This window comes from Podarcis bocagei (genome assembly GCF_964188305.1).
Source record: "Podarcis bocagei genome assembly, chromosome: 4".
Taxonomy (NCBI): Eukaryota; Metazoa; Chordata; class Lepidosauria; order Squamata; family Lacertidae; genus Podarcis; species Podarcis bocagei.
In genome coordinates this window covers 49,184,663-49,209,678 of record NC_138128.1, presented here as the reverse complement: position 1 = coordinate 49,209,678, position 25,016 = coordinate 49,184,663, and the positions used below count along the sequence as shown (strand labels likewise).

The following is a 25,016-nucleotide window of genomic DNA, read 5'->3' as shown; positions in this document are numbered from 1 at the left end:
TCTTAGCTGGCTTGAAACAAAGAGGGAGGGAAATTATTTGTTTGCACTGTATAATCTGTTTTTTTGGGGGAGGGAGGGTTGCGCCTTTCGGATGCCTAACTTTGTAATAGATTTTGGCTGACTCTGGAGTCTTTTCCCAAAAAGAAAGATGCCAAGAAGGGAGACTGACAACAAGCCAGCATTGGAATTGGCAGGTCTCTCTGTCAGTGGAATAATGCCTGAAGTGCCTAAAACTCCTGGACCTATTTGTCTCCATAGTTTGGCAGGCTTCATCCCCCTCTGAAGCAGCTATCATATCTTCAAATTTCATCTCATAGAGTGAAATTTATTGGGTTTTCCTCCAGCAATCTTGAAGCAGCCCTTTCCTGTGGGGATGGCTACCCTTTTCAGATGCTCTGCTCCCTGTATTTGGGAAGCATCAACAGTAGCATGCTTCTGACATTTACTGAAAACACACCAGGTTGGGAAAAGACCCTGCTCTGGTATCAGTTTCTAAAAAGATAAAATTTGGAACGGATCAAACAACAACAATTGATCATAATATCCAGGGAAGCTCATATAATTTCTGAACCTGGGGTAGCTCAGTCAGACGAGCATATGATTCCTAATCTCAGGGTGGTCGGTTTGGGCCCCACATTGGGCAGAAATATTCCTGCATTTCAGCGGGTTAGACTAAATGGCCCTCATGGTTCCTTCTAATTCTACAATTCTATGAAATGCAATGGCCTTGGGGCTTTACAGGTGATATTTGCACCTGCTAAGGAAGAGCTGGTTTAATATAATCAAACCTTGCTTTGGTTGAAGCAGCTACCAAATGGATCAGAATGTCCTGAATTGATTTGTAGTTCAAAATATTCTGCCAGCATCTTCCTGATGCTGCCTGCCCATGTCTAGTATCTCAAGCCTTAAAAAAAAAAAAACACCTTCATATGCTTTTAAAATCTTGATGAAAGGAACACAGCAAGCATAGGACTATGAGAATTTGCACACTATTTCTAAAACATACTTTCTTTCTTTGGAAAAAGTAAATTTTAAAACCCCTGGAGCTACCCATCAGAGACTTGGTAGAATTAATCATTTCTTTAAGGGTTAATATCTCCAATTGTCAGGTCCAGTGCTTTTTTTCTAAAAAAAAAGTTTAGGGGTACTCTCATTTTCCTACTCATATTGATATACTGCCCCTCAATGAGGCCAGACTTAGATTCAGGGTATGTGGCCAGACTTAGATTCAGAAAATGTGGACCCCCAGAAAAAAGCACTGGTTAGATCTGTGTGAAGGAACAGAAAAGTTAGGGCCATTTTAGTTTCATAATGTCAATGGGGTTTCCAGAGATTTGCATTTTCTGTTTTCATCCAGATTCAAATATGGGGTAGGTCAGAGTAGTCCAGACTGGATCAGGTCCAATTTAGATTTACAAACTGGGGGCACAAATCAGATCAGGGGGTCAATGCACAGCCCTAACATCCATCCCACAAAATGTGCATTGAAAGTTCTACCATAGGATAGCAGTATATCTACTCCCTTGATAATATGGCTGTCAAATGCACAGTTTCTACCATTAAAAAATGGACGTTTATTTAGAGAAAGAAAGGGCAGCACTGATTTATAAGAAAATATGCCCTGTCTTCCAGAGTTGAACCAAAAAGAATGATTTCTCTACTTAGGGTTAACCATGAAAGCACTAGTTAGTGAATCACCTTGCTTAGCCACATAATTTATGTACTGTATTTTTACAAGTGTATTTGAATAAAATCTGGCTGATGTGAAAAGGTCTGAAATTACTTTTCTGTGCTATTCATTTAAACAAAACAGTTACTATTATTAATCTCCTCAGAATATTACCCACATTTGTATGCTCTAACATGTATTTTAACGATTTTGTTTAATAATGGTATAACACCTACATGATTAATTCAACTAAAACCTTTGAGTCAGTCCAAATCTTTCACTGGTTTATAAATCAAAAAGCGTTTAAAAAGAATACATTTTGAAAGCCCTGAGCCAATGTTTCGTAATGTGTCTAATGGCTTTCAGTGCCTAAACCACATTGCTTTTGATTCTGCCACAAGTGAGGGCTCATTTACACTTCCACTTGTCCCATGCAAACACACACAAAGAAAATTATCAATAGAGGGAAAGCTCCCATTAGTGCCCATTTTGGGTTCCTTGAATTAGCTATTGGTCAGACTCTATCTATCTATCTAGTAGTGCCTGTGTCTTGGACTTGTTTTCATATAAGTTGAATGGGTATCTTTTTTATTTTGCAAACAGAATTACGTTCATAGTGATGAGATAGACTTCCAGTGCAAGTACTGACAAGAGTAATTCAAAAGCTTCAGGGTTTCTTCCCCCAGAACACCTAATTTAGTTAGGCTTTGGCAAATATAGACTACTGTCAATGTTAATCATTTTTTATTCACTTAAATCTAGTAAGAAATAATGATCAGTATTTGTTCTTCCGCATGAATTGCTGCTGATGGGTTAGGGTCTTCCAGACGTATTTGTTGAACAAAATTAAGTAATTGAATGGATCAAGTATTTTCTTTTAACCACAATTTAGATTTTGCTAAATTACCAATGAACTTCAGAAATGAATCTGTCTTCTCTACTAAGAACAAAACCTAAGAACAAAACGTCCTGAAAATTCAGAGCATCCTTGCCTAGTTTAAATCCTTGTTTTTCTCCAAGAATTTAGTCACTAGTGACATTTTCAACAAGTCTTTCTTACCTATGAAAAAGAAGGAGAGTTCCCTGGGAGGAGGGATTGATTGTTAAACCACTCCCAGAACTGTAGATCTCTGAGGGGAATAGGGGTTTCCTAACAACTCTCAGCTCCTTGAATTCTTGGGGAGGGGGGGTACTATGGCTGTTAAAATAGGTACCATAGTGCTTCACGTGTATGGTGTGAATATGGCCCTAGAATGTTCAGAACTAAGATTGACACACTGAAATCAAAGCAGAGATTAAGGGTATCTCCAGATTGTCAGTAGCTTGTGGAAGTGATTCAAGAACATAGGAGAACTTTATGGTCACAGCAACACCATACATTTAAAGCACTCATACCACTTTATTGATTATGGCTTTCCCCAAGGAAACCTCAGAAATGTAGTTTCCTTGTTACAAAGCTGTACAAGCCTCTGGCCATCCAATGATGTTGGACACCAGCTAGCATGGCCAGTAGTCAGGGATGATGGGAGTTGTAGTCTAGCAACTTCTGGAAGTCCCCCACCACCACCACCACAACAGATGCTGCTCCCTAGCACTTGGATTCAGCTCATTTAGCATCCAGAGATGAGCCATAAATAATATGTGACATTGTGCAAATGGCCACAAAGCTTCTTTTAGAGAATTGCCTAAAAGCAGATCTATAAGAACCCATTTAAATGTATCTAACAAAGCATTTTTTTCCCTATTCGCATATTATGCTGAGCGTATTATATTTTGGTATTGCTGATCCTATGAGCAAATAAGTATATTTTCTTTTCTAGTTGTTCCTGAATCTCACATTCATTTCATAAGAGAAATAATAACTGCATGAAAATTAAGGGGGAATTTGTTTTCTAAACAAATTATAAATTATTTCTCGTTAAACATTTAAGCTATGCAAATAGACACAATGTTGTATAAAATGTTCCATATAACATAGCATACAAATACTATAGTTTTAATTTCTCCTTTTTCAGGTCTAGGATGGGTACTACTAAAGAGCCAGACATAGTCCATTTGGAGTCAAAGACAGTGGATGGCCGTAAGTTCTTTTGCTTCTTCATAGTCATTTTATTGCAAGTGTAAATACTTGGTCATGGAAAGAGCATCCAGATGTAGGATATCATCAGAGAGATCTAGCAGCAGCAGCACATTACTGTCTGGTTTGGTGCTGCAGAAGCCATTCTCAAGTAGCTTGGAATTCATAAGGATATTCTGCAGCTAAATACAGTTTATACAGAAATAGAAAAGATTTGTAAGTCATGTAGGATCTGCAAGAGGAAAGCATAAAAATTAAACAACAAGCATAAAATGTTTTTCTTCTTATGGCCTGCTTCATTTGATCAGCCCTTTTTTAGGGATGCTGTGGAAGTGTGTAATATTTGAAGTTTGAATCTTGGTTTCTTTCCTCCACAAAATGGCTCACAAACTTTGGAATCATTTCAGAATGATAGCATTCCCTTCTCTCTGCGGTTGTCCCTGAGCTGGGGAGAGAGACACAGAGATGTTTCAGTTGGTTTTGCTTCTGAAAGTCCCTCTTTTTCATTTCTGCCATCTTCTTGAATACCTGTAAACTGCATACCAGTATGTTTTAGTGATTTTAATGTTTGGTTTTATTACTGTTCTTTTTATGTATTTTATATGTAGCCACAACTTTTTCACACCAGACTGGGATTGTTTTGATAATGAGCTGCCAATAAATGAAACAAACAAATTAACAAACATGCCATTGAACTGAGCCAGAATATACTAGCTTTTACACAGGATCAGGCTGCTACTCAGATTTTGGAGGTTTCGTGCTCTCTCACCTATGGATAGCTTCTACGTAAAAGGCAGAATCCCAAGAAATTATCACTGAGGTAGAACTGAGGTAGATGGGAAGGAACATAATTAAGATTGATTAAGATTGATTGTACTATGTGCAATAGTATGCAGTAAAATAAGTAACATATTATGCTTTGTTGTATTTTATTTTGTTGTATGCAGGCCTGTGTTTCTTGTGGTGAAGGCTGGTATAAAAATACCTTAACAGATACATTCAATTTTGACAGAGTTGCAGTGGAAGGCTCAGTGAACAATTACAGAGAATAAAATTAGACACATTATGCCAAATAGTTAATAAGTATATCCAGTTCAGTTTTAAAAAGAAGTGGAGTAAATAGTTTGCGCAGCATATATTTATGGCATCCAGTATCAGTTTAAATAACATTCAGCATTAATTGCTGCAATGTATAAATTTAATCCCACCATTAACACTTTTGCAAAGTCCTGAAGGGTTTTTGATCAACTGTACACTTTGAAAGTAAATAACTAAAATCCATATTTATATTTAATAGTTTCTCTTGAAGTCTGAAAGCCCATTTTAACTAAAAGTAAATAAATGAGTGTGGAAGTAGTGTCAATTTCTGCATTTTCCATTGAATGACTCTCATGTGAAGCTTATCTCAGGCTTTCATTTTGTATCCCATGGGTATCACAGCAAGCTTGCAGTAAGCTTAAAACTGAACCAGAAAAGAGTTTTAGAATGGAAGAATGAAGGGGGAGTTTTGCCTCTTTGAGGTCACCCCAAATACAGATGCTTTGGGGGTTAATGTGGTGGAGTCTTCACCACTAAATGCCTAGAGTGAAGATAACGGGCAGTAAATTGTTTAAATTGTGGGCTACCGTATCATTAATTTAAACATCTGATATGCAGCATCTTAAATAGTTAAAGTCAACCTCCCCAAACTCAGCGCATGCATACTTACTACCAAGCGCAGAACTGTGATTCCTAGCATTCATCCTGGCTCTGAGCAATGGATTGGTATTATGGTTTGTCTTTGTTCATCACAATCCATGTATTTGAAATATGTTTTAGGAGGCTCTATCAAAACAATCTGTCCCTGAGCTAACAAAAAGAAAAGAGTTGATGAGACTCTTGGTGATGGATCTGAACTCTAGGTCCCTTGGACTAGTAAAGCATGAGAGGTTATTTTGGGCAAATACCACTCAAATGTCTCAGGCTTCTCACCGATGCTCTCTGCATATCTCTACTCCTCAAACCCACTCTGAACCTGTGAGTTGTACTTATTTATATAGTGAATGCCTTTTATGAAATGAAGCTAAGTCTTAGCCCAGAATATAGTAGAATGGATTTTTCCCCCAAAAAATGCTTGGGCCCCACTACCAACGTGCTCATCTTGTCCTAGCAAAAGCAGGGCATGTGGTTTGGGGTGGAACCTGAGGGAAGCTGCTTAAAACAGATGAGGTCATAGCTCTCAAAACAGTGAGAGAGTTCCTTGACCACATCTGATTGTGCTGTCAATACAAGGCACCCGGTCAGCCTCATCCAAGTGCTCACTCTTCTAAACTGCAGAGGCAAATCTACACATTAAATAGTAGACTAGGTTGACAGAGAAATGCTGCTCCATAATGACAGGGCAGTTAACATATGGCCTCTGTAGAGCTTTATCTGATGTGCCATATTTTGATGTGTATTATGATATCCTTGGAATGAAGCCTTTACAGATATTAGGAACTTGGGAATCATATACTGCGTACATACCATATTAAGGTAAGGATCATCTGCTCAAGAATCTTTGTTCCTTATGCATCTCATCAAAGAGGTAGATCACCAGGCACATCAAACGTGCTTTTATAACCAGCCTACACATAGCCTTTACTGGCCACAATGGTAAAGGCGCATATTTAGATTGACTGTGTGAGTCATAATTGCTGTAGTTAAAAATATGTCCAGATTTGCTTCAATCAGTTCATTCTTTAAGTATTCACCAATGGAAGGTGATTACTCCAGCTCTACAGTTTGACTGAATTTGGGAGAGAGAAGCTTCCCATCCACCACGATCCAGCACAAATAACTTGAAAGTAAATTTCACCAAATCAATGGATATGTATCACATATGTATCACAACCTGTTTCTAGGTGGTTAGAAAAACAAAGGGACGAACAGCTAGCTATTCAGTCCATGCAGACCAGAGCCAGTGTGGCAATTCTTAATCTCTTTTTGCTTGTCGAGATCTGGTATATTTCCAATGTTACCATAACAATTGAAACAGCAGCTGTTGTTGGGTATATGAGTGCTCAAAATGAGAAGCATAACATCCCAATTACTAGTGGGAGGCAGAACATCTGTGCCAGAAAAGGAATGAAATTAATTCCAAAGCTTAGCAATGGGATATATTAATTGACATGAATTAACTGTAAGTGATGAGGTGCTTCCTGTGTAACTGGGTAAATAAAAAATCCTCATGGATTGCATGCCAAGAGAGTACCTGTTGTTGAATTGTGTCTCAATGAACACTACTACCCTAGCTCAAGAGGAAATAATTATTGAAAAAGAGCTGTAAAAATGCAATATCTAAAAATCCTTGTATTGAGTCCTTTTTTTCTTTTTCTTCTTTGCTGTCTCACTTTCCTCATTGTGATAGTCATGGACTTAAATAGCACTGAAAGGACAATAGACAAAGTCATGGAAGATAAGGCTGTCCATGGTTGTCTTCGAGTCATAATGGTTGCATGCCACCCCTGGAAACAGACAAACTTTGGGCCAAACTTTCTTTAGCCCAAACATCACTTTCAACCTTGACCACCCCTGCCAGCAGCAGATGTGACTAAGACTGGTTGTGACAAAGTCATATACAGAATACAGTCGCCCTCTCCATCTAATCTGCACAGATTAACAGAGAATTGAGTTGTTCAACCTCCATGCTTAGCAAATGATCAATCTGATGACAGCAGAGGGGGGCAATTTACATCCCCACCAGACTGCTGGGCAGGCAGAGAGTTTGAAAATTCTCCAGCCACCAAAGTGCCATGTCTACTTTTGTCACCATGGCCATAATTGATAGGATCTTGCAAGGTGAGGGGAATGGGATAAGACAGCAAACTTTTTCAGCAGGGGGCTGGTCTACTGTCCCTCAGATCTTGTGGGGGGCCGGACTATATTTTGGGGGGGGGGGAATGAACAAATTCCTATGCCCCACAAATAACCCAGAGATGCATTTTAAATAAAAGGACCTGGCCCCCAGTCCTTAGTTTGCCTACGCATGGGATAAAAGAAAGCCAGATAAGACACTCAAGCTGTGAGTTAGCCATCCTTGAACTAAAGTGTTTTTATCTGATTTGGCAGAACTTTCTTATATTCTTATGTGTTTTACAAAAACAACATATTTGAGACCAATTGCAACAGAGGCTGCAGTTATGTGCACAAATATCTCAGTGAACATACATCAAGATGCACTGTGCATGAGTGTGCTCTGTGCCTCATAATGTATGAGACAGACCCATTTGATTTCATGGTCACTATGTATTCAGACAGCCAGGAACCAGGGCAGCTTGAGGCTCCCATCAGCATATTCACATTATATATGCATAGCAAGGTATGTGTGTGTATGTTTCCCACATTCAGGCAATATAGCAGCTAAATATAATATGGAGCACTCCTTGGTTTGAAACCAACATATGGCTATTTGGGGAAGGGGGGTGCTAGAAATACAGTGGAACAGAGTGTTTTTATTCCCAAAATGTCATGCCATGGTCAATCTCTTAATGTGGGAAAGAGTTCAATGAACTGAGGCTATGAGTGAGTACAGATGGATGAATCTGTCATTTTTAGTTTCTCCCAGTTTCTCATTTTTCCAATCTGAAATTCAGTTTTGCCACTTTGAGTTCAGATTTTCCCTAATACACATTATTGTACGTGGATTTTACTTCATATGCATGTATAGGAAAGCAATTTTGCCCAACATGATGCATTTTTATATGTTAGTTTCACTAATACACATGTTTTGAGGCACACGGTTCTCTTATAAATGCTCTTTTATATATATTATATGGTTAGGGAACTGCATCACAAATTTCAGAGACCTGCGAATTTCAAATGTTTGTTGCATTTCTGTTTACAGACTGTTTGGGGAAGTTCAAATTAGATAGTTTTGCATTCATATGCAAACCAAACTAAAACTTTGTTTCCATCCCTGAGGCGCTAATGAGTTATTGCTATTAATTTTTATACACAAAGGGAGCTAAACACTGTGGTTTAGAATGCTACTTTGTCCCTGTGGTGATTATGCAGTTTTCTAGGGAGAAAATAATGAAGCAGAGGGACTTATTGTTTACATAATCAGCTGCCCATTGTTGCAGAGGGGAAAGACAGTATTTTCAAAACTCATTTCCTCTTCCGTTTTCTTTCCCATCACCATTTTCTTTCCTTCAAGTAAACGTAGATTGCCATCAAGATACAGCACTCAGGAATTCACTGTGATGTTCTAACTATATGCGTGTAGCTGTATTCCCTTGCTCAGTCATTCATGTTCCTCACTGTTGATATTGGATATGACTGTGCTAATTCTTTCCTTTCAAGTACTAGTAGTTGTACATGTTTTCTTTCTGAAAGAGGCTTGAGGGTCTGCTGCCTTGCATGTATTTCCTAAGTGAGTCCTGTGTTTCTTGAAACTATTTTTAGATACCTTTTAAAACAATTTAATAAAAGTTCCTAGCTGTTTTCTTTTGCCAACTAAATGAGTAGTGGTAGGAATGGGGAATGCAGATTTAGAAAGAATGGCTATACTTTAAATAGAAATGCTACACAGTACATTGTGAGGAAGACTGTGAACAGGTGACCTCTGCACTCCAGGTGCTAACTGTCTAAGACCACATCTTAGGATTCTTTATCTTTCAACTGCACTTTAAATAGAGGATGCCTGCTAGTCACCCTACTCAGTTGCTTCCTGCAGTATGGAAGAGTAGAGGACAACTGTGAGATGGATTGTTGTGTAGGCTTAATTCTATAAAGGGGTTGCATGTACACGGGAAAAACATGCATCCACTTTCAAAGTCATCCACACAAGAATACCTACTTTTCTTTGCCATGGAGAAAAGCACTGGAAATGTTGGGCCTAAATCAGCCTATCATGGCCACTAGTTGCTCCACCACATACCTCTGTTCCCTCCCAAACCCTTAGAGTTGACTTGACAAGGAAGGAAAACCTCCAGAAACATGCTTATAGAATTTTAAGGTGAATTTGGACTTTTTGCTTTGGTAAAACAACTTAATAATTTGGATGGAAACTAGAAAGACTTCAGTGACTGTGAAATATCTTTAGAGTAGGGAAGGGCTGCAGGGAGAACAATTATAGAGATTCCAGTTTCCTGCACAGGCTGTTCTGACCACACTGTGTCAGTTTTTTCTCTTTTCTTTTTCCAGTATCTCTTCCATGTCTAGCAAAGTCACCCTGGCTATCCAGACTTTCCATCACCACCAGTTAGAAGTAGGCTAATAGTGGCAAGTGCGGAGGGAGCAATTCATTCCTTTACTTCTATTTTCTGAACTACATTGATGAATCTTAGTTAAGGGCATCAATTTATTGCAAGGATGAAAGCATATTTGGAACATATTTCATTGTGAAGTTGCGAGTATTCAGCCGCTAAAGGCATTGTTGTTGTTTTTGTGATTTCAGATGCACAGTACATCACCTGCAGGATGCAAAACTGCTCTGAAGCTATAAGAAGTAAACCTTTTCCAGGATACATTGACTCTGACTCCCTCATTGTCCAGGATGATTATGTGTTTGTTCAGGTTTGAACAGCTTTTCCACTGATTGATTGCAAATCATTTGTCCTCCTTCCTTGAATTTTAATCTGCCTTCCCTCACACTTGCAACAAAACAGATTGCATGAATGCTCCATTTCAGTGCATCGAAGCCAAGCATTGGTCCCATCGGGATGCTAATTGTTTCCTTCTGCCTCTACCTCAAGTACCTTATCAACACGGGGGTCATGAGGGGTTTTGCCTGGAGTGTGCACAATGTGTACCGCAATAATCTACCTCGCTAATCAGCCAACCTCATATTTTATTCCAAGAGCATCCTTCCATCTCACCAGGTTTTTAAGTTTGTATGCCAGATTCTGATATCACAATTGCAACAGAACAATCAAGTTTTTTCTATTAGTTTGAGCTCAGAGTGTAAGGGGTAAGGGAGAGAGATGGAAGGGGAGTACTTGAGAGGAGTAATCAGGCATGATTGTCATGCATGGGCTATGATTATTGCGAAAAGGATGAAGATGAGATATATTCAGCTGAGCTGTGTTCCAGGTGAAAGCCAGAGAATATATCTGAACAGTTTCAGGTTTCATTATCCTCCTGCTGCTGTCCATTTCATAACAAAGAGAAAGGAAATAAAACGCAAGCAGAGTGGAGATGTGCTATAAATTATCTGGCTTCCAACTATTTCATGAGGTTCTGAGGTCTCTGATTTCTGACCTGGGATTATACTGGGAGTCGCGGCTGTATTGCCATACTGTCTTACTTGTCTCTCCCAGCTATAAGGGTAAGCAGAATTTGACTCCCCCATAGTACCTGCCCACCCAAAGAAGAACTTTTGCCAGCCCTCCTGTCTATTAAAAGAGCACATATACATTGTATTGCTTTTTTCTTCCACAACAAATTTACCAAGTGTCATCCATTGTTACCCATACTGTTAAAAGTGTAAATTCCATTGCCTGTTACATAATCAAACAAAAGTACACATTACATTGCATTGCATTGCATTGCATAGTTAAGTCTATTGTGTGGTTTATAAAGGCCACACTGTTAAGCTTAGACTAAGCTGATATTCGGTGCTTTTTCTAGAAAAATAGGTGCCGGTACTCACAATGAAGTTGTTAAAGTAAGTGCCACACTTTTTAACAACAAAAAGAGCTGCCGGTATTGAATACCCTTTTGTACTCCTGGGAAAAACAATAACCCACTGCTGATTCTATTTAATATGGCAGTCATCACCCTTGTTGTTAATGTATGATGATGACCATTTATTTTTACTCATGTTACTCAGTGTAAGCTACTGAGTGTCACTTTTGTTTTGTCCTAAACCAATTTTGAGGGGACAGTCTGTTTCATTGGCTTAGTTCAGGGGTCAGCAATTTTTTTCAGCAGGGCGCTGGTCCACTGTCCCTTAGACCATGTGGGGGGCTGGACTATATTTTGGAGGGGGGAAATGAACGAATTCCTATGCCCCACAAATAACCCAGAAATACATTCTAAATAAAAGCACACATTCTACTCATGTAAAAACACGCTGATTCCTGGACCGTCCGTGGGCCAGATTTAGAAGGCGATTAGGCCGGATCCTGCCCCCAGGCCTTAGTTTACCTACCCATGGCTTAGTTGCAGCTAGCTTTCCTTTGTAGTTTAGAAGAAATTAAGTTTCATTCATTCATTCAGGTGTTGAAAACACAGATTGCTTTGAAACATGTAACAATAAGTGTTAAGCACTCTGCAAAATTCAGAGCACTTGAGACAGCTGACCAAAACTTTCAATCTGGTCTTGGGTTTGAAGGGGGCGGGGAGTTTTCCCAAAGTTGACACAAACATAAAAGGTTGTGTCATTATACTCTCAAGTCCTGATTGTTAGAAACTAAGAACAACTACCCCCGACACGAGGATTACAAATGCTGCATGCTCAAATGAGGATTCAGAAGGCTGCTTCTAGGCACTTATATTTGCAGCTTTTCCTGTGCCCTTTTGTCTTTCTGTACAAGCAATCTGAATAGGTTAGGCCACTTAACGCTGTCAGTTTTCACTGCTGACAATCTGAATGATGCCTATTTTGTCTCCTGCTGTAACTGCAGTCCCATTTTTGAGCTGTCACTGCCGCAATTGCATTCCCCTTTCCAGCTTGCCTATTATTTTCTCCCTGCCTTTGGAAAAATGAAACAGTGATGATAATAACCTTGATAATAAAAGAAAACTATGTTATATGTTGCAGCTGACATCAGGAGGCCGGCCTCATTACTACGTGTCCTATCGGAGAAATGCATTTGCGCAGATGAGGCTTCCTAAGTATGCTTTGCCAAAGGTAAACTCTTATGCTCAGGATATTCATGCATGCACTTTCACTTCACGGGTTTGACCAGCAGACTAGCATTACTGCTTTTCAGCAGCAACTTCAGAATTGGTTTAATTTGCACTCAGACCTGATTCCTACTAAAGAAAATATCCAAGCAGGGGGAAAAACAACCCCATCCATTAAGGTCAATATTACAGCTAGCCAAGGACATCCATTCAAAATGCAGATTGACTTTTGAGTTGGTGGAAATTACTAATTAGTGTTTCATTTTAATCATTACTGACATCTGTGGTTTTCTCTTAAAATGTTTTTCCTTTTTCTTTGTGCCAGTAGCTCCCACATTTTGCTTTATTAGTGTAACTTAATGGGGATTAAAGAACAAAGCGCCTTTGTGTGTTGGCTTCACATCTTCCCTAATTAAGAACAATGAAGCAGTGGAACCTAAAAGGATATCACTGCCTTCTGGAGCTAAAACTTGTAGAAAGCCCATGTAAAATATGCCAGTCAGGAGGAAGCAAATTTCACTTAGAACTTGATTTTAAACCACTACACAATCAAAACTCGAGGGACAGGGAAATTATTAAGGACTGCTGTCCTTCATACAAACCAATTTGTTCCATTATGTCACAAGCTGGAAATATGGCCTATGAAATTCCTTTGCCAGCTTTTCAGTATGCAATGGTTCGTGGTCTCTTTGTTCAGGAAATGACACTGAGATATCTCCCTATGGAAATGTCAGCACCCTTGACTCTCACTTTTATTTATTTGTTGTTGTTTTTAAAATTTGATTTCTTACCTTTCCTTCACCATAAGGCTTGGGAACACGAGGTTTCAAATAACCATTCAGCCACAAACACACTGGGCTACCTTTGGCCAATTACTGTCTCTTGGCCTAATGTACTGCACAGGGTTGATGTGAGGACAGAGGAGAACCATAATACTGTATAACACTTTGAACTCCATGGAGGAAAGGCAAAATACACATGTAATAAGTAAATAATGGTGTTTTGCAATATAATGTAATTCAATTTGCTTTAATTGATTCCTTATTTTATTTTAGATTATTTTAACTAATACTGCATTTTTAAATTGTTGTAACTGCCCTCCCCAGGGAACCTCATGATGAGGGGTGGGTAAGAAATATAACAACAACAACAAACAACACACCAGGGGCCTCAAATTGGGGACTTTGGCAGCCCAGAGACTTTATTCCCAGCACCAGTTGCTGCAGATTTTACTTACCCACCTCCTTACCACACCTGAAAACCACCAGTCCATCTTAAAACTATGTTATCTGTCTCTAGCTCTTGGTCCCATATCTGCCTGTTCCAGATTCTGCCTGTTGGCCTAATTGGTCCATACCATTTGTTTCTGACTCCAGTGGGCCCTGATATCTAACATATAAGCAAAAAAGCAGGTCAGTTATGCAGGCATTGCAAAATCTAAACGTTGATAAAGGGAGCTATTAGGGTTCCAAGGGGTTGCTCGAGAGCAAGCAGGCAAATGCCTCCCTGCTCGGCTGTGAAGCCTTGCTTTTGATGCCAAAATAAACTTTATCTGTCCAGAGCGCCACTCTCCCATGGCTGGCTCATTCACTGGCAGAATCCGTGAGTGGGCGGTCCTTAAACCTTCCCCAGCAAAGTAGTTTCTTTGCCCAGGCAAGGTGTCCTGGCACCGCCTTGCCTCCTCCGAGCCCTGAAGCTCCTCTCCACTGGAGGCATGGTTACTCGCCTCCGCTGAGGAGGAGCTGCTTCCCACGATCTTTGGGGGCTCTCTGTAATCCATCTGGCTTTTCCCCTCTCCCCCCTGAGCCGATGGCAGTTCCCTGACAGGAGTGCATGAAAGGGGATGATGCCAATGCAAGTATAAGAGGAGTATTTTGTTCTAAAGCAGTTGCATAGACTTGCACATAGTTTCACTAGCGATGGGAACCACGGATGATTGCTAATTACTGTCTTTACTTACTATTTTACATGACTTTAAAAGATGTACAATTCTTTTTGTGGAGAAATTGCCTATTAAACACAATATGTAAAAATGCTGATGAATTACCATGAGGACTTAATAATAATAATAATAATAATAATAATAATAATAATAATAATAATTGTTGTGGAAATGTGGAGAACTGAACTTAAGAAAAGTGATGGAGTTGGGGTGGGGACTGAGAGAAACCAAAATTGGCAGATTCACCCATCCCAGCTAGCTATACAGCCAGTTATATTTGTGGAGAACAGGCAGAAAAGTTGGAAGTAGCAATGAACACCTTTCCTGTATATGTTGTGAGTCTGTTCCTTTTTAAGGATTCCCCTTGGCTTTCTAGCTGGATTCATATTTTTAGGATAGATCCTGTTATTGGACAGAGCATATATATTAGCTTCTCCCATTCCTTGTAGAAATTGCTCATATTAAATAGTTCCCAAGCAGCTTCCACTGATTTCGGATGTCAGTTGGCTTAACAAGCCCCAAGAGGCCTTCCTGTCCCCCAGCACAAGACACAGATGTTGTTGAATCCACCGACAGGGTGATATTTAAGGCAACAAGGTGCTTCATTACAATCTCACAATATCTTCAAAGGGTGAACATCTAAATCTGTATGCACAGAGCTACAGTGGCAAAGGCATGTTGAGGATGCTGTTATCAAAGCAGGTGGCTGCCTTTATTAAAAATGAACAAAGCGCAGCACAGTCAAAAGGAAATGAAACAAGCAAGGTCCTTTATGACTAGAGAGACTTTAATCTCTTTCAGCTCAATTACTCTGCCCAAATAAAATCAATGGCGCGTAAAGCTTTTCTTAGAGACCACAGTAGCTTGTGGAATTTTGGTACCCAGACAAAGTGGCTCGATCACTAGATTCCCCACCTTGATGTTTCTGCTGCTTTGGGTGAAAATAAATGGTAAAATCATGTGCCTCTGATGCTGCGATAGTGAGAATGATTCATATTAAACATAGAAGAGACCTGCAAATTTCATAGAAGAGGAACAGTTTATCAGTTTGGCACAACTGTAGATGGCTTTGCACTATTGTTACTCTTTTTGTGCTAGTGATTTTGAATCAGTTGTGATCAGCATAATGACTGGTATATTTGGTTTCCAGCATATTGCTTTGTGAGTGTTTCTATCACCTCCACAAACACTGTGCCTATCGGACAAAGCACGTATCTGGAATTTCTCTAGGGACATAGATCAGACAAATTAATATACTATCAGACCATTGTTGTGGCAAATAATACAAATGGCCCAGGCATAATTCAACCAAACGTTAAAAGATAGAACAAAATTAATCCAGCAGGTCTGTATGTGGACCAACTCTAGTGGTCCATCATTACAGCAGTCAACTATGTTATTTGCAAAACATTCTCTACCTGCAGCATTTTGTTAAAGCTGCTTTATAATTATGCTTCTGTCGCCAAGTATGCATATTTATATTGAATTTTAGAGATACAAAATGAGTGGATGGAAAATAGATTGATGGAAGATATAAGGTATTTAGGTGAACTCCAAGCTCTAATTTTAATGCCTGGGATGAAACTCTTCCCATAAACTTTGATGGACGTTAATCGGCGCAAAAGTGTTTGCCAGTGATTACAATGCCTTAGGCATGGAACTTTCCTTTGCCAGGGTCTGGGCTGGCCCAATTTTATGGATATGTATTGTTGACTTTTTCATTAGAAAAAGTCTGGGGCTGGGAGGATAGCATCTGAATATTCTTACCATAATGAATAGGTGCCTCTCTTACGATCTGTGTTAACCAGCAGCAGTTTTCCTGATGGGACAGAGCTGCAGCATCCTGCCATTTACCAGGAGTGATGAGTCTGTGATGAGGACTTGCTGTGCAGACACACAGTGAAGCCCAATCCGGCACTCTCACCAGTGCCTTTGCACAGTTAAGACCTCACTTCCACCTCTTCCCTCCTCCATCCAATGAGCAGCAGCAACACTGCTCTCTGGAGGCTATTGTTGTGGCTCTGCCCTACCAGGCCAGCAACGTCTGATCTTCAGTGTGGCCAGTTTTACCCTGCTACTTTCTTGTGTCCTGAGTGCTAAATCTCAGCTTAGTCCACTGCCCCAGACAGGAAACAGATTCTAGGAGTATTGGACAGACCCTTAAAAAGGTTGTGAGACTCATCCTCTAGATAAGATAAGCCTTTGCTCTCTGTTTCTCCTCTCTTTCTCCTTTCCTCTGCTTTTGTTTCTCTTCCCATTTCTTATAGTACTGTACTTCTTAGATTAGTTTTTTTGTTCTTTTTAACACAGCCATTGTGAAGTGCTTTGGGGTTCTTTAAGGCACTTAGTAGATTGTTGCTGTTGCTGTTCTTTATGGCTGGTTATAAGGCAATGAGCCTGCCTCTTGTTCCTGTGCTTATATAACATTCAGCACTCCAGCCTGGTGAAAGGAAGATAGATTAACCTATGGAATCTATTATTCTCTTCTTCTTCTACGTAGAGAGATATATATCTTATGCCCGTTGATTAAGCACACTTATTAGTGCAGTGTGTGAAATGTTTGCACCCTCACAAGCTATTTCTTAGGAAAAGTGATGCCCAGCTTTTCTAATCTCAGAGAAGCCTTCCACATCTGTCCAGCTGCTGTGAAACTCCTGCATGTTTCAGAGGGCTGTGGAATGCAATCAGATTGTACTGGGTGGTCAACAGTGTGGTCAACATTCCCCCAAAGCTACAAATTTTAGGGGGGGATAATTGTAGACAAGTAATTTGTCCATCATTACCTTTCATACTGTGAATTCATGAACACCTCAAAACTGCAGTTTAAAACAGAAAATGTAGCCGTTCATCTACAACTGATAAGAAAAATTGGATTTCGTTAATAGGTTGTTTTTTTAAAGGATAGAAGTGATGCATGATTCTGTGCATTGTTTACAGAGCCACCAACCAGATATAATTGCTCTACCTAGGTAGCAATGTGATGAATTGAGACTGAGTACATTGTAAATGAATCTACCACAATATACAATTTCACTCCTAATACCTGCCTTTCTCTACTGTCATTCAAGCATGTTTATCCTTGTTGGGTAGTTCTGCATTTTGAGTCTCCAGCCTATGCCCCTCTCATCTTTCTGAACTTTGCTATCCCTCCAGATCATTTTTATGGTCCCAGGTTCTGTGATGGTGGAAAGACTCTGTGCTCCTCATTCATTTTTAATCATTGAGCTAGCAGGTCAACAGGACCTAGCACCCTATAGAGCGGGGAGGGAAACCCAGCAATGCACACTATAAAATAGCGGACAGCATCTTCAATCAAGATAACAAATCAGATATTGCATTTATGCCATTAAATCTGCCAAAAGGCCAAGATCCCCTGGTCAGCTGAGAAAAGGGCACTTGCAGCATCTTGGCAATTCTGAAAGCATTGACCTTTAGCCCTTCACATTCACCCAAACAAAGTCATGTGCATAATGCCGTTCTTTCCCTGTAAAGACATAAGGTATAAAGGCCAGACAGATGGGCTGCATCTTAATGCTGACTATCCTGCAGTGATACAGACTGGGGAATTCTGAAGGCTGGTGTTTTGATGCTTTTGTAGGCAGATGTATGGGAAAGGTGTCACGGCCAGTGTCAGGGGGCATTCACTAATTGGAAGAGAGCATTCCCTCCTGTTCTTTCCAAAGGCAAGAGGTGTCTTTATTTCCCATGGAAAAGGATGGTGGTGGTACAACTTCCCTCTCCATCCCCCTGTATTTAGCTTCTCTTTGTCAGCAGGAAGATTGTTTCATGGTATGATTTACCCAGTAGAAATAACAGGCGAATTACTGTGTCTGACACAAAGAAGAAGGGACGCATTATGTGGTGCATCTGAGTGGTATTTGTTGCACACGACAAGTTTGCTGACAATTCCTCAGTCTGGCAATATATAGACTGAATAAAGAAGGGAGGGAGGAATGGCGGGGTGGGGAACCACAATGTTTACTCAAAGCAACCAAGAATACAAAATATCTCCTGTCTGAATACAGAGTGGAAGAAGCCGCCTGGTTATCTGCAAGTTATGAATACTGAACTGGCATGCCTACGAGGCTCTCTCCTCATGCATTTGTCATTCCAGTCTCCAAACCCTGTGTTAACAGATGACTATTTTAAAAATGTCAGGTTGGCTATTCCTAAACCAGGCAATGACATCTGATCAATCCAAGCTGGAATTTGAATGGCAGGCTGCCAATCAAATCTGAATAATGGAGGCAAAAGTCTAGAAGGAGATTTCTAACAAGAGGCACCTGCTTAATAGCTGTGCCCCCTGGCCACAAAGCTCTGCACCGTTAATCCTATAGTTGGGAGGGCTGACTGGGTTTAACCAATTGCAGTATCCAATAGAAGTTTGGATGCCAGTAAATGTAGATAAAGAGCTTTGTGGCAACTAGTTCAATGATGCAAGTCTTATTTTCTCTTTTTCCTTTAATTGTTCCATGGAAAGATTTTTATTTCTGGATTTTTAGTCATCATTTATTTGTTAATGTTTGAGCTGCTAGAAAAATAGGTTAAGGTCATCTGTGTTAAAAATGCAGATACGTATTAATTAGACACCGAGGACAGACTTGTATGTCTTGGAACAGCAAAATGCTACCGTAGTTTGGGGGGCTTTCCTGCAAAAATCTTTATGAGGTACAATAGTACAAGAAATTAAAGACATTGCTTTGTAAGTATCCGCATAACCAATAGGGGACTGAAGCAGCACAACAGTTAATCTGATCTGCACATTTTATTTTAACAGCAAACACTTTTTTTAAAAAAAGGAGCTTAGAAAGTCAGACATTTAAAGAATTCTCAAGTACATTTAATATGCTTCTTTGACACTGCTGGATTTACAGATTTCACAATTACTTGGTCATGTGCAACCCAGTCCTGTACATGCTTACTCATAAGGAAGCACCATTGTGTCCAGTCTGCAAGTGGATGCTAGAATGCAACCTCGTTGAAATCATCATCATCCCTACTGTTTTAATTCACCTGGAATGATGCACAGATCCCCTTTCCCTACATATCTAGGTTTGAGTATGGTATTACAGGGATAAGCACATGATTACTTGACTGCCTATGTAGCATTGCTCAAAATGTGGCCCAGGAACCTCCAGCCAGGCCCTAGTGTTGCAGCCTGCCCCCTAGTAGTGCATTAGCCTTTAGGTTTAACTGACTCTAGAGGCAGCAGTTCCCCACACATGCACACTACATAGGCATGACTAGGAGCAGCAGTTAGTTAGCAAGTGAAGCTATAGCATGCAAAGTTGGGGGAGGGGAAAGGAAAGGAAAGAGCGGATATGAGCAATGTGGCTGGCTGAGTGTGAGGAAAGAGAGAGAATGGCAAGGAGGGAAGCAAAAGGGTTGCATAGACCAAGGGAGAGGAAAATCAGAAGCCTTTGGGACTGCTGTAGAGTCTTCTGGCTCCTCCATGTCACATTTGTGTATACCTACACCCTGCTCATCCTTTATTCCTGCTCAGTCTCCTGCTGAGGCATGAAGCTTCTCTTCCCTCCACTGAGGCAGAACAACTGGTGGGGACATTGCAGGAAATACAATGGGGGGTGTATATGGGAGATACAAAGTCAATATTTTTAAAGTTGTATTAATAATCTCAGAACAGAGAAGAAGGTTGTAAAAGAGGGAAGCCATTTTAGGAAGAAATGAATGTAAAAGGCACCAAGAGGAGGGATGGAGGAAATTGGTTGTTTAGAGGTAGGGCTAGGTTTGAAATTATATATGAAAGGAAAATGAGAAGTGGGGGGGGAGAATAATATTAGTAATAATACTGTGAGAGGCATGCAGGCATAGGGTGTCTAATTTTTGACGACTTCTACCCTCTAGATCTTCTGAATCAGCAAATTCTGCTTAAATTGGGGAGGGTGAGTTAGACTATCTCCAGAAACAATGCATCCTATTAACTTGAGGAAAGCTGAAGTATATAACTTGTCTCCACTGGGAAATCACTGTGGCAAAGATTTTAGCAATTTCCCAAAGACCAATTAGGTCCCATCAAGAGAAAATAATGTTAGTAACCTACTGCTGGTTACGGCAGTTGCCACCTCCATGTTGTTGCTGACTCTGCTCTTGCACCACCATTTTGTGAGTGAACCAGCTCGCAAAAGGACCCTGGACATAGAAAGTTTGAGAATCCCTAGCCTATGGCATTTCCTTTACCATAATGAACAGTGGTTCCTAATTGAAGAATTTTCTCACACTGTTGAAGGACAGAAAGGAATTAATATTCTACGTTTCTTTTAATACACTCATCCTCCATTGCTACTGTACAATACCATCACCAGTGTAAATGTTCACTTAATGTGTCCTCAATTCATTATTACTGTGCATATATCTGAATAAGAGAGAATGTGTAAAATATGCATGTGCACATGCAAGTAGATTGACTTTGGTTTCTGATTAGACTTCATAATGAATCTCTGCCTTCCTCCACGAGGCTTACTCTGCCTTGCCCTTGGAGCAGAGACAAGTGAGATGCCCGACAATGATGCTTCTCTCTGTGCTTTCTCCCCCAGGACATGCACGTCATCAGCACTGATGAGAATCAGGTGTTTGCTGCAGTCCAGGAATGGAACCAGAACGATACATATAATCTCTACATCTCTGATACCCGAGGGGTCTACTTCACCCTGGCTTTGGAAAATGTCAAGAGCAGCCGAGACCTGGAGGGCAATGTGATGATAGACCTCTATGAGGTATGTGACGATAGGGCACATTGTCACCTCCAGTTTATGCACACACAAAAATCCCCCACTAAGGCTGGGATGCCCAGTGTAGCTGGACGTTTCTGTGGGTTCAGAATGTGTTCTCTTTCTCACAAGAGTTGGGTAAATCATATCGCACAAGGGCCACATTCATCTCCACTCGTAACTACCTTTCCCAGTGAAGAGGTGCTAAAGAGAAGCAGTATCCTGAGTTTCACCAAGACTTGAGGGTGCACAGTCACAGCTAGGTTCAGGGATCTCTCTGGCATAGATTCTAAAAAGGAAAGGAGACAAGTTTCTGTCTGGGCTGAAGAAGAATTCTGACTCCTGCAGGCATCTTTGGAGTTGGAGCAGCCTTGGAAAAGAGCAGCATGGAACACCCTTGTGGAGGATTGCAGAAAGCTTAACAAAGTGGAGCTGTCCCTTGAGCAGAATACTGAACAAAATGGGGACTGAGAAGTACACAGCTATAGAAATTAGAGAGGCATTAGCTCCAATACAAAGGGTGATTTCGTTAAGGACAGGGCTGGATAAAACAAGATCAATAAATGACATTGGGTGGTATCTAGAAAAATAGTTTAGCTGGATATTGCCCAAAGAGCGATCTGCCAGTAGATTTCACAATGTAATTTTCCCACTAGAAAGAAGACAGGAAGTTACAAGGGGTCTCTGGACAATCAGAACTTGCAGTCAGGTGACTGACACGCCCCTTATGAGGAAATGTGAAGATATTTACCAAGAAACATCAATATGGACCAATTACCCATGGGGAGATGCTTGCAAGAGGCTGCATCCATTACTGACCTGAGTTAATGAAAGCTAAATATGGGTGCCTGCTTGCATTATATAGGATAGAAATTATGGGGACTGATTAGGCTTGCACTTTCATAATCATAATTGTGCATATTGGGTATTGCAAGAAAAATCCCCTGCATAGCAGTGACTATGGAGAGAATATTTGGTGGGAATGATAGGAACTTCCCCTGAGAGAAGTATACTTAACTTGGACTGCTGTATCTCCGTCTGATTACCTGCAGTAGTGCTAAACGCATTGCTTTGAGCAAATCCAAAATAACCTCATAGTCCCAGGGCATGTACAAAATTCCAGTCGAACTGAGCCTCTCACTTTTGAGGACCACTCTCCTTTCTAGACAATAGCCTTGGACTTCTGCATTCTTCCATATCAACTATCCTTTATGTGGACAGCCAGTCTATATAACAGAGTAAGTTCCACCTCATAGTCAGGAATGTTCAGTTACTGAGAACTTGCACTCAGGAACTGCATCAAGACTCCAAAGTCAAAGGGTACACTATCTCCAACTGTTACCATTTTGAAACACGTTTGACTTAGGAGTGAGACTGGGGGCAAACGTTTTGCCAAGCTTTGAGTAAAACCACCAGGTGCTGGACAAAATTGTGCAAGGTTTCCATCTGACCACCCCTGCTCTATAGAAAAATGTGGTACAGACCGAAAAGCAGAATCCCTGTGCTGTCTACCTCAATGTGAAATTCCCTAGGTGGATTGACTTTGACTTTTGCATGTGACTTAGAACATCTTTTACAGGTAAGCACCTTGACACAACCATCCAGGAAGCCTGAATGGGCAATGTTTAAAAGCAGACAAAACTGGGAAGGAATAGTCATGTCATTTCCTGATCACACTGAGGATGATTTCTTTCTTTCTCCCCCCCAACCCCCCCCCGCCATTAATTCCCCCACCCCAAGCTTTGGCAGGCTGTTGAAAAGGCTGTTGCTTCCCATTACCATCAGGTTGAGGAGTGGTTTCACTGCATTATGTAAAAGTGTCCTAGATCCCAAGAGGGGGAAGGAGGAGGGATCGAATGAAAAGGTTCTGTATTATTAGGCTGACAGTTCATAGCAGTCTGGATTGAAATTGATGTGATCAGACTGGTCATGTCGTATCTGCTGATTGCCTAGATAGAAAGAATATTGGCTGACACCAAGGCTGGCACAAAGCGTTCCCTTCAATCTGATTGTTCTGACTGGGGATGAGCTGAAAGCCATCCAGTGCAAGTCTCCCAACAGGATTGCAATGAATGATGAGTGCTTAGAGGTAAATGAAGATAAAGAAGAGATAGCAGGGAGGGAAGGGGGGATCCATGGATGGATTAGAAAGATGTAGAAAATAGAGGGGGGGGGAATCAGAGGCTGCATGGGTGGGGAAAGGTGGTGACAGTTCTAAAAATGCTCATGGGTATTCGTCAAAAAGCATATTGTCCTCAGCCAGCCTTCTCCAACCTCTAATAATAATACATTTACTGTGGAAATGGATTTTTTTGATTATTATTTTTTTAAGACAATTCCTGACCACAGGTTTACAATCTGAAAGACACAATACAAATGCAATGGAAAACAGAAAGCATCAAAGTCAGCCTTAAATACATTTAGGACCTTTCTACCATTTATGGTGGTGCAGTTTCCTGGGTTTGGATTTTTTGGAGTGCTGCCACACAATGTTGCCATTATTCAGAGCCAGTGTGGTGTAGTGGTTAAGCGCGGTAGACTCGTAATCTGGTGAACCGGGTTTTCGTCTCCACTCTTCCACATGCAGCTGCTGGGTGACCTTGGGCTAGTCATACTTCTTTGAAGTCTCTCAGCCTCTTAGCCGCTTTGAGACTCCTTCGGGTAGTGATTAAGTGTGATATCAAATCCAAACTCCTCCTCCTCCTCCTCCTCCTCCTCCTCTTCTTCTTCTTCAGCTGGTATACCAGAATAACATGCTCCAAACCCCACAAAGTAATGAAACTTCTGTGAAAGATCCAGAACAGAAGTTTGTGCAAGAACCATCCTGGTTTCTATGCGAAGGGGTTGGTGAGTGTGGTTTGGGAGATGGCTGTTTTGTGCCACTTCCCTCTGACCTGTGTGAGCTGTCAGGCATGTGAGCTGAATTCAATGAAGAGATAACAACAGACAGAGCACTGCCTGTGATGGCAATTCCTAGCTGCCAGCAAAACCTCATCATGACTACCATAGTTTGCCATAGTTCCTTTTCTAATCTCCTATACTCCTACAAGATTAGAATTCAGGAATAAAAAAGGTAAAGTTAAAGGACCCCTGACAGTTAAGTCCAGTTACGAATGACTCTGGGGTTGGGTGCTCATTTCGCTTTACTGGCCGACGGAGCCGGTGTTTGTCTGCAGAGTGTTTTCCGGGTCATGTGGCCAGCATGACTAAGCCACTTCTGGCGAACCAGAGCAGCACACAGAAACGCCGTTTACCTTCCCGCCGGAGCGGTACCTATTTATCTACTTGCACTTTGGCGTGCTTTCGAACTGCTAGGTTGGCAGGAGCAGGGACCGAGCAATGGGAGCTCACCCTGTCACGGGGATTTGAACCACTGACCTTCCGATCGGCAAGCCCTAGGCTCAGTGGTTTAGACCACAGCGCCACCCGCGTCCCCTAGAATTCTGGAATCCTTGGCATTAAATAAATAAAAACTACAAAAGGGCTAATCCATGCACATGCTTATAACTCCAACAATTTACTGGCTTGAGGGACATGGGGTTGTATACAGGGTGTGACTAAAGCCACAGAATTTTTCTGCTTTTGGGTTCAACCTATCATTAGTGTGCAAAGGAATGCTCTGCACTTACTCTCTAATAATAGCAACATGTGACCAAAGATGCAGACAATCAGCTGCAAATCCATTAAAACATCAGGTCAAAAACAGCAACTGTACCACTCTAAATGGTGCACGTGGGAAGGCCTTTACTAAGGAGTTGTACATTCTTCCAAGTGAACAAGATAAGATTG

The 25,016-nt window shown here is 40.8% G+C and overlaps 1 protein-coding gene and 1 long non-coding RNA gene across 9 annotated transcripts in view; one reads left to right on the top strand and one right to left on the bottom strand.

Annotated features, from left to right (window-relative positions):
• SORCS1 (sortilin related VPS10 domain containing receptor 1) overlaps positions 1 to 25,016 on the top strand; it is a 496,054-nt gene that overhangs the window by 289,176 nt on the left and 181,862 nt on the right. For all 8 annotated transcript variants that reach the window (XM_081192000.1, XM_081192006.1, XM_081192004.1 and 5 more), the window contains exons 6-9: positions 3,685 to 3,749; positions 10,165 to 10,283; positions 12,472 to 12,561; positions 21,054 to 21,233. In XM_081192000.1, coding sequence (XP_081048126.1) covers positions 3,685 to 3,749; positions 10,165 to 10,283; positions 12,472 to 12,561; positions 21,054 to 21,233 — 454 coding nt within the window. The remainder of the gene's footprint in view (positions 1 to 3,684; positions 3,750 to 10,164; positions 10,284 to 12,471; positions 12,562 to 21,053; positions 21,234 to 25,016) is intronic.
• Positions 1 to 25,016, bottom strand: part of LOC308585912 — a 77,607-nt gene that overhangs the window by 47,712 nt on the left and 4,879 nt on the right. The window lies entirely within an intron of this gene.